At 45.4% G+C, this 12,933-nt stretch overlaps 1 protein-coding gene across 6 annotated transcripts in view; it reads left to right on the top strand.

The window, feature by feature from the left end:
* The window catches only part of mideasb (mitotic deacetylase associated SANT domain protein b), an 83,573-nt gene extending 73,792 nt beyond the window's left edge, over nt 1-9,781 (top strand). For 5 of the 6 annotated variants that reach the window (XM_072569442.1, XM_072569441.1, XM_072569443.1 and 2 more), the window contains 4 exons: nt 901-1,044; nt 4,546-4,743; nt 6,174-6,364; nt 7,524-9,781. In XM_072569442.1, coding sequence (XP_072425543.1) covers nt 901-1,044; nt 4,546-4,743; nt 6,174-6,364; nt 7,524-7,674 — 684 coding nt within the window. In that variant the 3' untranslated portion in view covers nt 7,675-9,781. The remainder of the gene's footprint in view (nt 1-900; nt 1,045-4,545; nt 4,744-6,173; nt 6,365-7,523) is intronic. The other variant, XM_072569447.1, reaches the window with a different exon arrangement.
* The last annotated feature ends 3,152 nt before the right edge of the window (nt 9,782-12,933 follow it).

Below are 12,933 nucleotides of genomic sequence, written 5' to 3' on the forward strand. Positions count from 1 at the left end.
AGGCTGGAATCGAACTCTGGCGCTGTGAGGCAGCAGTGCTAACCACTGAGCCACCATGCTGCTTGGAGGGTCGGTGTGGACTTGTTGGGCTAAATGGCCTGTTTCCATACTGTAGGGTATCTAATCTAATCATTGGGAAAGAGAAGTCTATAAGAATGTGGTTCAAGAGCAAGGAAGTGAGTCCAATTGGCTAGCCAAGACACAATGGCCTCCTTTTGTGAAGGGTGTGTTGTGGAAAGATCACCCGACACTCTGAGAAAATTACCAAGAGATGCAGAAAATCCTTCACCAAGTTAAACTTTTATTTGCAAATATGGCAATCAGAAATGTCTTTCCTGTCTGCGTTCTTCCCCCCCCCCCCCCCCGGATCATTTGCAGTTTATACTTTCATAGTTCCCATACTTATCTGATAGTATTTGCATAACCAATCATACTAGCTTGCTTTATCTTTCTAAATTAATCATGTCTGTGTGGGTTTCCTCCCACAGTCAAAAGATGTGCAGGTCAGGGTGAATTGGCCATTCTAAATTGCCCATAGTCTTAGATGCATTAGTCAGAGGGAAATGGGTCTGGGTGGGTTACTCTTTGGTGGGTCGGTGTAGACTGGTTGGGCCGAAGGGCCTGTTTCCACACTAGGGAATCTAATCTGAACAATCTAATCTTCTGCCACACTTCTGCTTACACTTAACCTATCACATTCCACCACCACCATCTTTAACATTAGCTCACCTATCATGTGACTTAACCAGACTATCATAGTGCTCTACCATTTATCTGTTACCTGAGCCCTGTAACATGATCCGATACATGCATTACACCACTAGGTTAACTACTTAACTGCCAAATTAGCTTCCAAATATTCCATCGATGATTGTTGAATACTTCCTTGTATGTTAACAGGTGAAGACGAAAACGGTAGCCCAGTGTGTTGAATTTTATTATACGTACAAGAAACAGGTCAAAATTGGCAGGAACGGAGCGCTGATATTTGGCGATGCTTCTGACAATAAGAGTGAGGACGAGCCAGTCGAAATTGACAGAAAGGTAAGGCCTGCTTTCTTTGGATGTTGTACGATGTGTCTTGAGGTTGTAGATGGCATTCCAGGGAAGCAGTTATTTCTTGTCTAGATCATACTGAAACCAACGTCCTTAGAACATAGAACATAGAACAATACAGCACAGAACAGGCCCTTCGGCCTACGATGTTGTGCCGAACTTCTAACCTAGATTAAGCACCCATCCATGTACCTATCCAAATGCCGCTTAAAGGTCACCAATAATTCTGACTCGACCACTCCCATGGGCAGCACATTCCATGCCCCCACCACTCTCTCTGGGTAAAGAACCCACCCCTGACATCTCCCCTATACCTTCCACCCTTCACCTTAAATTTATGTCCCCTTGTAACACTCTGTTGTACCCGGGGAAAAAGTTTCTGACTGTCTACTCTATCTATTCCTCTGATCATCTTATAAACCTCGATCAAGTCACCCCTCATCCTTCGCCGTTCCAACGAGACAAGGCCGAGAACTCTCAACCTATCCTCGTACGACCTATTCTCCATTCCAGGCAACATCCTGGTAAATCTTCTCTGCACCCTCTCCAAAGCTTCCACCTCTTTCCCAAAGTGAGGCGACCAGAACTGCACACAGTACTCCAACTGTGGCCTAACCAAGGTCCTGTACAGCTGCAACATCACTTCACGACTAATGAATTCAATCCCTCTGCTCATGAACAATAATACACCATAGGCCTTCTTACAAACTCTATCCACCTGAGTGGCAACCTTCAAAGATCTATGTACATAGACCCCAAGATCCCTCTGTTCCTCCACCTTACTAAGAACCCTACCATTAACCCTGTATTCCGCATTTTTATTTGTTCTTCCAAAATGGACAACCTCACACTTGGCAGGGTTGAACTCCATCTGCCACTCCTCAGCCCAGCTCTGCATCATATCTAAGTCCCTCTGCAACCGACAACAGCCCTCCTCACTGTCCACAACTCCACCTATCTTCGTATCATCTGCAAATTTACTGACCCACCCTTCGACTCCCTCTTCCAAGTCATTAATAAAAATTACAAACAGCAGAGGACCCAGAACTGATCCCTGCGGAACTCCACTTGTAACTGGGCTCCAGGCTGAATATTTACCATCTACCACCACTCTCTGACTTCGACCGGTTAGCCAGTTTTCTATCCAATTGGCCAAATTTCCCTCTATCCCATGCCTCCTGACTTTCCGCATAAGCCTACCATGGGGAACCTTATCAAATGCCTTACTTAGGTCTGGTCTTACCGACAGCTTCTAGAACAGCAAATGCATTTCAACGTTAATGAATGTGAAATGATACATTTTAGCAGGATGTATCCTTGTAAAATAAGAGTCTATGTGGGGGAAGGCCTGTGTGTCAGCAGTCGCAGCTTTAATGTGAAGGAGGGGGATTGGGTACTGGTTAAGCAGATTTGCCTTGATCTGGATGGTATCAATTGCTGGACTAGCTCTACATCAGGGAGACTAGACGCCTTCTTGCCAATCGTTTTAGCAGACTTCATCTCTGGGACACCCGCACCCACCAACCCCACCATCCTGTGGCTGAACACTTCAACTCCCCCTCCTACTCCGTCAAGGATATGCAGGTCGTGGGCCTCCTCTACCACCAAACCATTACCACCCAACGCCTGGAGGAGGAATACCTCTTATTCTGCCTTGGGACCCTGCAACCATACGGGATAAATGTGGATTTCAACAGCCTCCTCATTTCCCTCCACCCCTCATTATCCCAGTCCCAAGCCTCCAACTCAGCACTGCTTTCCAGACCCATCCATCACTGCCCACTCTGACCTATCACCTTCTCCCTCACCTTCATCCATCTATCGCTTTCCCAGCTACCTCCCTCCAACCCCACCCCTGTCCCCGTCCAATTTATCTCTCAGCCCCGGCCCACAAGTCTCGTCCCTGATGAAGGGCTTATGCCCGAAATGTGGATTTTCCTGCCCCTCGGATGCTGCCCTGACCTGCTGTGCTTTTCCAGCATCACACTCTCGACTCTGATCTCCAACATCTGCAGTCCTCACTTTTTCCTGGAGCAGCAACCATCCAGGCAGATGAAGGGCATTCTATCACAATCCTGGCGTCTGTCTTGTAGGATTTGAATTCCTGCCCCAGAATATCCAATCTCTGATTTACTTACAACAGCATCTTATCTGCAGCCAGTCAAGTTCAGTCTCTCGTCAATAGATTCCCTGGTATGTTAATGATGGGGCTTTGTGATGGTAATGCTATTGAAAGGCTAAGGGAAACAGCTAGGCTTTCCCTTGTGGGAGATGGTCATTGTCTGGCACTTGTGATGCCACTAAATGTGGTTCAATGTAGTCCATGTCTTGCTGAATGTGGCATGGGCTACATATAAACCAATGAAAGGATTTGGACCGCTTGTATGAGCTAATGGTAAAATGTGACTGTATTAAAGTCAAACAGAGTTAAAGATTTCAGTAGCCACAATTCGTTAAACATAAATGCAGCTACTGCATTCGCTGTGAAATTATGTAGCACTTTCTATGATTTTGGGATACTCCAAAGTGCTTTGCGCGACATTAAGTACGATTAAAATATAGTCGTGCAGGAAATGGGATTTCATCAACCCAAAACTGATATTGGGTTAAAGCAGCTACTGTAAGAACACATTGTAAAACTCATACATTTTTTAAGGAGTCTCAAAACTAGGGAATTCCAGAGCCTGTCATATGAAAAGAAGGGGGAAATTGGGCCTTGGGGGGCAAATGCCAGAGTTGGAGGAGTGCAGAGATCTCATTGTATCGCCAATGGCAAGGAGGGATTTGAACATGACTGTGAGAATCGTCAAGCCAATACGATGGAGATAACAAAGTTTGTCGGGCACAAGGATCAAGGGGTAAACAGAGCCGGTCTGATTCAGAATGTAGTCAGCAGGGTTTGAAAACCATGGAATCCGTGCAGTGTGGAAGCAGGCCATTCGGCCCATCTAGTCCACACCGACCCTCTGAAGAGCATCCTGCCCAGATCCAGCCCCCTACCTATAACCCTGCATTTTCCATGGCTAATCTATCTAGTCTGCACATCCCAATGGCCAATCCACCTACCTTTACACATCATCGGACTGCTGGAGGAAACCGGAGCACCCATTGGAAACCCGCACAGACACAGGGAGAATGTGCAAACCCCACACAGACAGTTGTCTTGAGAGTAGAATTGAACCAGGACCCTTGATGATGCTTGGCAATGGTGCTAACCACTGAGCCACCATGCCACCCCAGGGTGAAGAAGGGCAGGCTAACCAGGACAGTGTTGGCGTAATTGAGTCTGGAGACAAACCAAGGCAACGGATGAAGGTTTCAGCACCAGAAGTAGAGACAAGTGCCAAGTGGAAATTATTAAAAGAGGTTGCAGTTAGTTGATTTGCTGTTGTGAATTCACACGTTCTGTCACCTTCCACATCCATCGTACAGTACGGTCTGCAGCCCAGCTCCCTCCTTAATATCTCACATTTCTTTTTTTTTAAACAGGATTCTCTCCCTCGTAGAACCCGAGCACTTTACACGACAGAAGTTAAGGAAGAGGAGGATGAAGAGGAAGATGAAGATGAAGATGAGGAGGAGGATGGGGAGGAGGACGAAGAGGAAGAGGAGGAGGATGACCCAGTTCACAAGAAGCTGATCCTCCCCCAGGCTAAGGTCGTGAAGACTGAACAGACCCCCACAGCTGTAAGTTAATTCGGTTTCAGAGTGTTAATGAATTGTTAGACTCCAGGGCATTAGTTGCGATATAAACAGTCTTTCATAAAGAAACCTGCCAGTTTGCCTGGTCCATTGGCATCATTTCTACTGGTGGCCGGACTAATCAGCATACTCTGTTCATTCAATATGAAAGTGTTGTCCCCTTTAACATTGGCATTTCTGGTAAATTGTCCTGATGAGTGCAAAATGAAAAGCTTTCACATATGTCTTTTTTTTTCAATATTAATCAAAGGAACCTTATTTCTATAGCCCTCCTATCTCAGTTAGTCACTGAGGTAACACAAGGAAGGATTGGGCCTGCATTTCTGGGGAATTTAAGACTTGTATTTGACCCTAACCGAGCATGTGGGGGGTGATGGAAGCAAGGGAAAAGGCCACTGTGTGATAAGAGGGAGATGAAAGACTTCCACTTCGCTGGTGCCCTTCACAACTTGGGTCAAGAAGTGTTTTGAAGGGTGCTGGCTGTGTTGTGGGAAGCATGGCAGGCAATGTATGCATGGCAACCTTCTCACAGATAGCAATGAGATAAATGACCAGAGAAGTAGCATTTGTGAAGTTAAGATTGCAGGAAAAATATAGGGTGGGACACCAGCAAAGTTCCCCGACTCGTCAAAGCACTGCCCAGAATCTTTTGCACTCGGCTCAGAGGGTGGTACGGGGGATTGATTGTACGTCCTATTTGAAAGTCAGTCTCTCAGTATATCCTTTGACTAGTGCAGCGGCCCATCTCGTTCAGAGCACCATTTAAATGGGAGAGAAACATCTACTTTAATTGAAGTAAAATGAGCAGCAACAACAGCGTGTAAAATGAACCTTTGCATCTGGTTCACGACGGTTCTAATTTCCCTGAGATGATCTGCACGTTGAGGTGCCCACTGTTGGGATCTCCATGACCACCCAGTATGAGCGCCCCTCCCCCGGTTAAGAGCAGCCAGAGTGACAGCCCATGGGCTCCAGCCATCCTGCACCTATTGGTTCAGGCAGTTTCATAAGAAGACCCTCTGACCTGCCTGCACTGGACAGCCATGTGTAACTCAAAAGTTGAGGAACAACCCCTTCAGGGACTGTGATCTCTCATCCAGAGTGTAAAAGTAAGGTCGTGGACTCACCCCACTGGTGTACTGGACAATATTTATTCCTCAATCGAGTTTACTAAAACCAGAATGTCTAGTCATTTTCGCATTGCCCTCTGTGGGACTTTGCCGGGTGTGAACTGGCCGCTGCGTTTTGTGCTCAACAGCACGGCAACTCTGCAAAGTCGGTGCTTTGTTGGCGGTAATGTTTGCTGAGGTTGTGAATAAGGGTTTATGTGGTCAGAAGTCCTTTCATGACGTTGTGTGCCGGAGGGTTTCACCATTCTGATCAACTCTTCCTGTCTCACCCTCTCTATTTTGAAGCAGTCTCAAGGAGTTCACTTGCGGAAGAACCCTGACCCTACGTACCGATGTAGCTACAGACCGCGACAGCCACCACTGGCCATGGCACCACCCCGCATGCCAGCCAGGAGCGAGCAGGCACAGTCGGGCGCCTCAGCCAAACACGCCAAGCAGACTCAGGAGAATATCTTCCCCTGCAAGAAGTGTGGCAAGTAAGTCGGGGTGTTGCAGGTTGAAGGTGTTTGGTGTTCTGCCCAGTTCTATCTTCATCCCTCAGGAGGGAGGGGTAAAATGGACCAAGACCAAGTCTGCCGCTTCAGCCATTGGGTCACGCCACAGTGTTGGCGCACTGACCAAGTGCGAGCTGTATTGCGAGGGATATGGGCCAAACGCAGGCAAATGGGACTAGGTCAGTTTAGGAAACTTAGTTGGCATGGACAAGTTGGGCTGAAGGGTCTGTTTCTGAGCTGTATTACTCTATCACTAAAAGACCCATCAAAGCTTGCCTCAGACCTCCTAGCAACTCTATCATCCCTGGGGTGAGTTGGCCAACAAAAGCAAACTTTGGTCCATAATAGAGCACCGAAACAGGAGGAGGCCATTCAACCTGCCCTGTTATTGAGTTTGATCTTAGCTGATCTGTACCTCAAGACTATGTAGTTACCTTTACTCCAGCTAGCACAATCCTGAGAATTCCAAATGGGGTGACATGGTTGCTCAATAGTGAAAGGCAGCATCCAAGGAACAGGAGAATCGACGTTTCGGGCATCAGCCCTTCTTCAGGAATGAAGAAGGACTGATGCCCGAAATGTCGATTCTCCTGCTCCTTGGATGCTGCTTGACCTGCTGCGCTTTTCCAGGAACACACTTTCAGCTCTGATCTCCCAGTCCTCACTTACTCCTTGCTCAATGATTAGCACAGCTGCCTCACAGCACTAGGGTCCCAGGTTCGATTCCAGGCTCGGGCGACTGTCTGTGTGGAGTTTGTACATTCTCCCCGTGTCTGCGTGGGTTTCCTCCAGGTTCTCCGGTTTCATCCCACAGTCCAAAGATGTGCAGATCAGGTGAATTGGCCATGTTAAATTGCACATTGTGTTAGGTGCATCAGTCAGAGGGAAATGGGTCTGGGTGGGTTGCTCTTCGGAGGGTCAGTTTGGACTGGTTGAGCCAAAGGGCCTGTTTCCACACTGTAGGGAATCTAATCTAGTCTAATCTAATCTAATCCACACAGCTTTTTGAGGTGGAGAATTGCAAGATTCCCTTTAGGTAAAAGTCTGGCTGACTCTCTGAAAGGACCTCTAAGGGAATGATGCCAACTTGGTCAGGAGCTGCGTTCTGAGTCTAACCTCTGACCTTGTATTTCCGTTCCAGGGTTTTCTTCAAAGTAAAGAGTCGGAGTGCGCACATGAAGAGCCACAGTGTCCAGGAGAAAAAGCAAAGGGAGGCGGAGCTGAAGAGTCGTGTTACGGAGGATGAGCAAGAGAAGTACAGTGATTATTCTGATAGCTACCAGGATGTGTAACGATGGAGAAGGCGTCCGGCTCCCCTCAACAGGTCTGCAATCTCAAACAGGACTCAACCTGTTGGCCATGACCTTCTCCTGAGAAGCTTCATCTGTATCTCTTTGTCATCACTTCTTGCCCACCCCTGACCTCCCAGACAGGGAAGTGGGGCTAATGTGCTTTTTAGGGCTGGAGTAACAGCAGTGTTGGCAAACCAAGATTACACATTGGAAAATCTTATGCACTCCTTCTCAATTGTACCTGCTTGATGGAACACTTCCCTTCACCCACCCTTTCCCTTTTTTTAATGTACGGTTGCACAACAGATTTTCTGCACAGATTGAACGATCGCTCGGGTGCGGTGTTGCACATGCGTAAAGTGTGGAATTGATTCATCTTATTGTTGCTCAGCAGAAACAGGCTTGGGACTTGTATTCAACATTAAAGGAATCACCACATTTGTAATTTTACATCACACTATACAGAATGACATTGCATGACTTCAGGCTGCAGTAATAAAGATGGACAGCCATGATAAACTGTCAGTTTAATACAACCAAACGTACACGCAGTTAGGCTGTTTGAGTTTGGTACTTCATGTGAAATCTTACCGAAGATCTGATTTGAACTCTGGGGTCAGAGCTGACCTGCTCCTCAGTAACCTGTCCCTGATGACCTATCCCATTGTCTTAATGCACATCCATGTTTATGGAACATACGGAGAATCTACTGACCGTGGGTGGTTTATTCTTTGGACTTAAGTCATCCAGCTTCCACAGTGCGCAGACCCGGGACAGTCTGGATGTGTTGCCCTCTCATGTGAGATTGAATGATGAGGGTGCTGTTGTATGCTGGGGACTTGCAATCTGTTACGTTCGTTCTCTGCAAGCAAGTTTGTGAAATTTGCCGAGCTAGTGACTGGGTCTCGCTTTCAATGGGTGTCACTTGTTTAGTCCTGGTCCTTCTAAGACTCTTGCCTTGAGACTGGTTCCACTGGTGTCATCGACCACATGTCCTGGCCCTCACCTGCAGTGTGCCACTGTCATATGAAACCATGCTGCCCTTCACAGTTGCTGCAAGTTGGCAATCTTCCAGGCTGGCACAGGCCTTTTCAAAAATAGTGACTGGCAAGCTATCAATTCTACCAGGTCTATACCATGGGAGATTCATAATTTCTTTTGCTACCACTTCTCCTATTTTTAAATTACATTTCCTCTGTTGGCATTTATTTGAAGTGAACTTTAATGAATGATGGGAGCTATGCTTTGGTACCATTGCCAGCTGTGGTTGGATGTGTTCCTGGAGACACTTGTCAAATATCCACATTTTTATAATGGATTAACCACCTATAAATAGGGACAGACTAAGTAAAAAAAAAGCAGACGTTCCCTTCATTGGTTTTTGGGAAGGTTTTTCTCCCAGAGTTGCAGGCAGCAGCTTCGACAACATTATTCTTTAATTTCTGGAGAGGTTGACGTTCTCTTCCGTTGGGCCACATATTTGAAAAAAATATTGTGCGCTTGTGGCAATCTTTCTTACTTGATATTTTAAAAAAATAATTGGATTATCACATCACCTTTTGAGATTTCTGGGTAGGCAGCCCTTAAGCTGGGAAATGTGTGGTCCTCTTAGCTCAGCGACTACTTCACCCCTTAAAAGCTGCTCTCGCTTGTATTGCCATTGTATGTAGAGCACAAAGAGTATCTGTATTATCCGGATTACAGCTGTGGCTGTCAGCATTGAATTTAGCAGCCTGTTTTACTATGGGCTTTGTAAATACACCAAAAAAGATGATGTTATTTATTCTTACTATGGCTTATTTGATTTCTGTAAAAACTTTATAAAGATTTATAAAGACTTTTCGTAAGGCTGGCCTGTATAATTTTTTTTTGTGAATGATTTTGTACATTTTGTTTTTTTTTTGTCCCCTCCACCCCTCCCCTCTAAATCTTATTTACACCGGCTTATAACAGCAGGTTGGGACCCCCTCATCACCTACAGAATACAGTCTTTCCGCAATGTAATATTTGTATTTTATTTTGTATCAATGATTTGAAGCTTTGTTTTACAAAAGAAAGAGGTTGTAAATATACCATTATTAAATGTAACTGCAGTTCAATTTTTCAATTAAGTTGTTTTTCTGTGGATCAAAGTAAAAAACATTCAAAGTCTGTGATAACGCAACGTCACTGGGTGCTTTACAGATATGTAAATGTCAGGATTAACGAACAGCAATGTGGTAATGAGCGCATAATCTGATATTGATTGAAGGATAAATATTTAATTTGGATAAATGCATTTCGGTAAAACGAACAAGGGTAGGACGTGTACAAGTAAGGCCTTAGGTAAAGTAATGGAACCGAAACTGAGGGTTCAGGTACCAAATTCTTTGAAGTTTGTATCACATGCAGACAGCAAGATTAAGAAGGCACCTTCGTTGCTCAGACCTTTTGAACATAGGAGTTGGACTGTCATGTTGAGGTTGTACAGGATGTTGGTGAGGCCTGCTCTGGAGTACTGTGTCCAGTTCTGGTTGTCCTGCACTCGGATGGATATTATTAAGCCGGAGAGAGGGTTCATAGACGTCTCCAGTGTGGAAATTGGCCCTTCAGCCCAACCTGCCCACGCCGTCCAGTTTTCACAATTATACTAGCCTCATTTGCCCGCATTTGGTCCATACTCCTCCATGTCAAGTTCAGAAAAGATTTACCAAGATGTTGCTGGGGAGAGGTTGGACAGACTGAGACTTTTTATTTCCCTGAAGGGTAGGAAGTTGAGCAATGACCTCCATAAAGATTTATAAAATCATGAGGGGTATAGATCATGTGAATGGCAGGTGTCTTTTCACTACGGTGGGGGAATTTCAAGATTAGAGGGCATATTTTAAGTTGAGAGGAGAAAGATTTTAAAAAGACATGAGCAGCAATTTTTTTAATACAGAGTGATTCATGTTTGAAAAGAACTTCCAGAGGTGGTGGCGGATGTGGGTACAGTTACAACATTTAAAAGACCTTTAGGTCAGCACATAATTCAGAATTGGAGGGATATGGGCTAAACGCAGGCAGGTGGTACTAGTTTAGTTTGGGACTGTGGTTGGTTGGACCAAAGTGTCGAGTAACCTGTGGGTCACACCATCTCCCAACATGACATAATCAAACAGTCTGACTTTAACATTCAATTGTACTATCATCATTTGAATTCCTCACTTTCAGCATCCTAAGGATTTCCCTTGAACTGAACCTGAAACTGGACTCTCCATATAAATAGTGTCAAAACAGGAGGTCAGAAGCTAGGAGTCCTGCAGCAAATAACTCCTAGAATCATATAAATGTACAGCATGGAAACAGACCCTTCCGTTCATCTTGTGACTCCCCAAAGTCTGTCCACCATCAACAGTGTGATGGGATATTCCTCACTTGTCTGGGTGAGGACAACTCCAACAACACTCAAGAAGCTTGACACTATCCAAGCCAAAGCAGTCTGCTTGATTGTCACTAAATTCCCAACCTTCAAGATTCTCTCAGTAGCAGCAGCATATAACATCTACAAAATGCAACAGTACCTTTCAAACCCCCACAATCACTGCCATCTGGAAGGACCAAGGGCAGTGGGTATACAGGAACACCGCTAACCACAAATTCCCCTTCCAGCCACTCACCGGCCTGACTTGAAAATATATTGCCGTCCCTTCAGTGTCACTAGGTCAAACTCCTGACACTCCCTTCCTAATGCCATTGTAGGTGTCACTACACCTCATGGTCTGCAGCAATTCCAAAAATCAGCTCACTGTCATATCAGGGCATTTAGGGACGGATAATAAACACAGTCCCCGGGTGTCCTTGGAGAAGGAGCACGCGGTGTCCACCAACACCCTGGAGTTATTCAGGGAAAGGTGGATGCCGCAGGGAGTGGAGTGCATCATTTCCCCCTCCAACTCTATTCTGATTTAATCCCTGCCCTCCCCTTCACTGTTTGATCACACAGCATTGCCCTTTGATGTGAAGGGCACTGCTTGTCACTGGCCACTCGGGTGTTTCCTTTCTTCCTGGTGGTGGAAACTGAATAAAGATTTGTACACCTTGTCTCTCACTGTGTCTCACACCTTCACACACACACAACATGGGTGCTGGGGATAATATAAGCACTACCGCAGTTAGGCAGTAGTTGGGGGGGGGAGGGTTAAAATAAAAAAAAGAACACAGTCCCAGCCAGCAACACCCACATTCCATGAAGAAACACAAACCAGTGAGGATGATGACAGGCAGTCTGATGCGAGAGAAATAGATATAAACACGGCAGAAGAAATTTAATGCAGAGAAATGGAAAAATGATAAGAGAAAATATAACAAAAAAAGTTTAGGGTGTAGGTTTGCTCGCTGAGCTGTAGGTTTGATATCCAGACGTTTCGTTACCTGGCTAGGTAACATCATCAGTGGCGACTTCCAAGTGAAGCGAAGCTGTTGTCTCCAGGAGTCAACAGCTTCGCTTCACTTGGAGGTCGCCACTGATGATGTTACCTAGCCAGGTAACGAAACGTCTGGATATCAAACCTACAGCTCAGCGAGCAAACCTACACCCTAAATCTCAACCTGAGCTACAAACCTTGCAAAAAAAACACCAAAAAAGGTGCAATTTTAAAGGGATTTCATGAACAAAAAGCTGGGGATGCATCTACAACCTGTGAAGGTGGCAGTGACAAGTTGGCATGAATAAAGATTTCACACACAAAGATGTTGAATCTTTTATATGATTCTGAATGCCACACTTTGGAAAAACGTCAGGGCCTCAGAGAAGCTGCAGAGGAGACTAGAATCTCAATAAGGACGAGGGCTGCAATTACATGGGTCTGGGTGGGTTACTCTTCAGAGGGTTGGTGTGGACTTGTTGGGCTGAAGGGCCTATTTCCACACTGTAGAGAATCTGATCTAATCTCATAAATCACAACTAGACCATTCAGTAATAATGCTGATTTTCTGTTTTTTTTGCCAATATCCTTGATTCCCTGACTGATTAAACTTTACATTTATGCACAGCTCTGATCTCACACATCAAACTAAACTAGCCGATCAACACAGATTGCACCATGGAGGTTACATTTTTGCTGAGGTTACTGATTTGCTCGTCAGATTACATGCAAAGTCTCAGCACAGAAATACCCAAAGTGAGACAGCATCTAGCCTACTGTGCAATAAAGTTTCCTTGTGTTACATCTGTCTGGAATAGTGGAACTCTTAATGTTGAAAATGGCCAAAGGAACAAATCTCATCAAAAGAGTGTAG

The sequence above is a fragment of the Chiloscyllium punctatum genome, chromosome 4 (assembly GCF_047496795.1).
Source record: "Chiloscyllium punctatum isolate Juve2018m chromosome 4, sChiPun1.3, whole genome shotgun sequence".
Taxonomy (NCBI): Eukaryota; Metazoa; Chordata; class Chondrichthyes; order Orectolobiformes; family Hemiscylliidae; genus Chiloscyllium; species Chiloscyllium punctatum.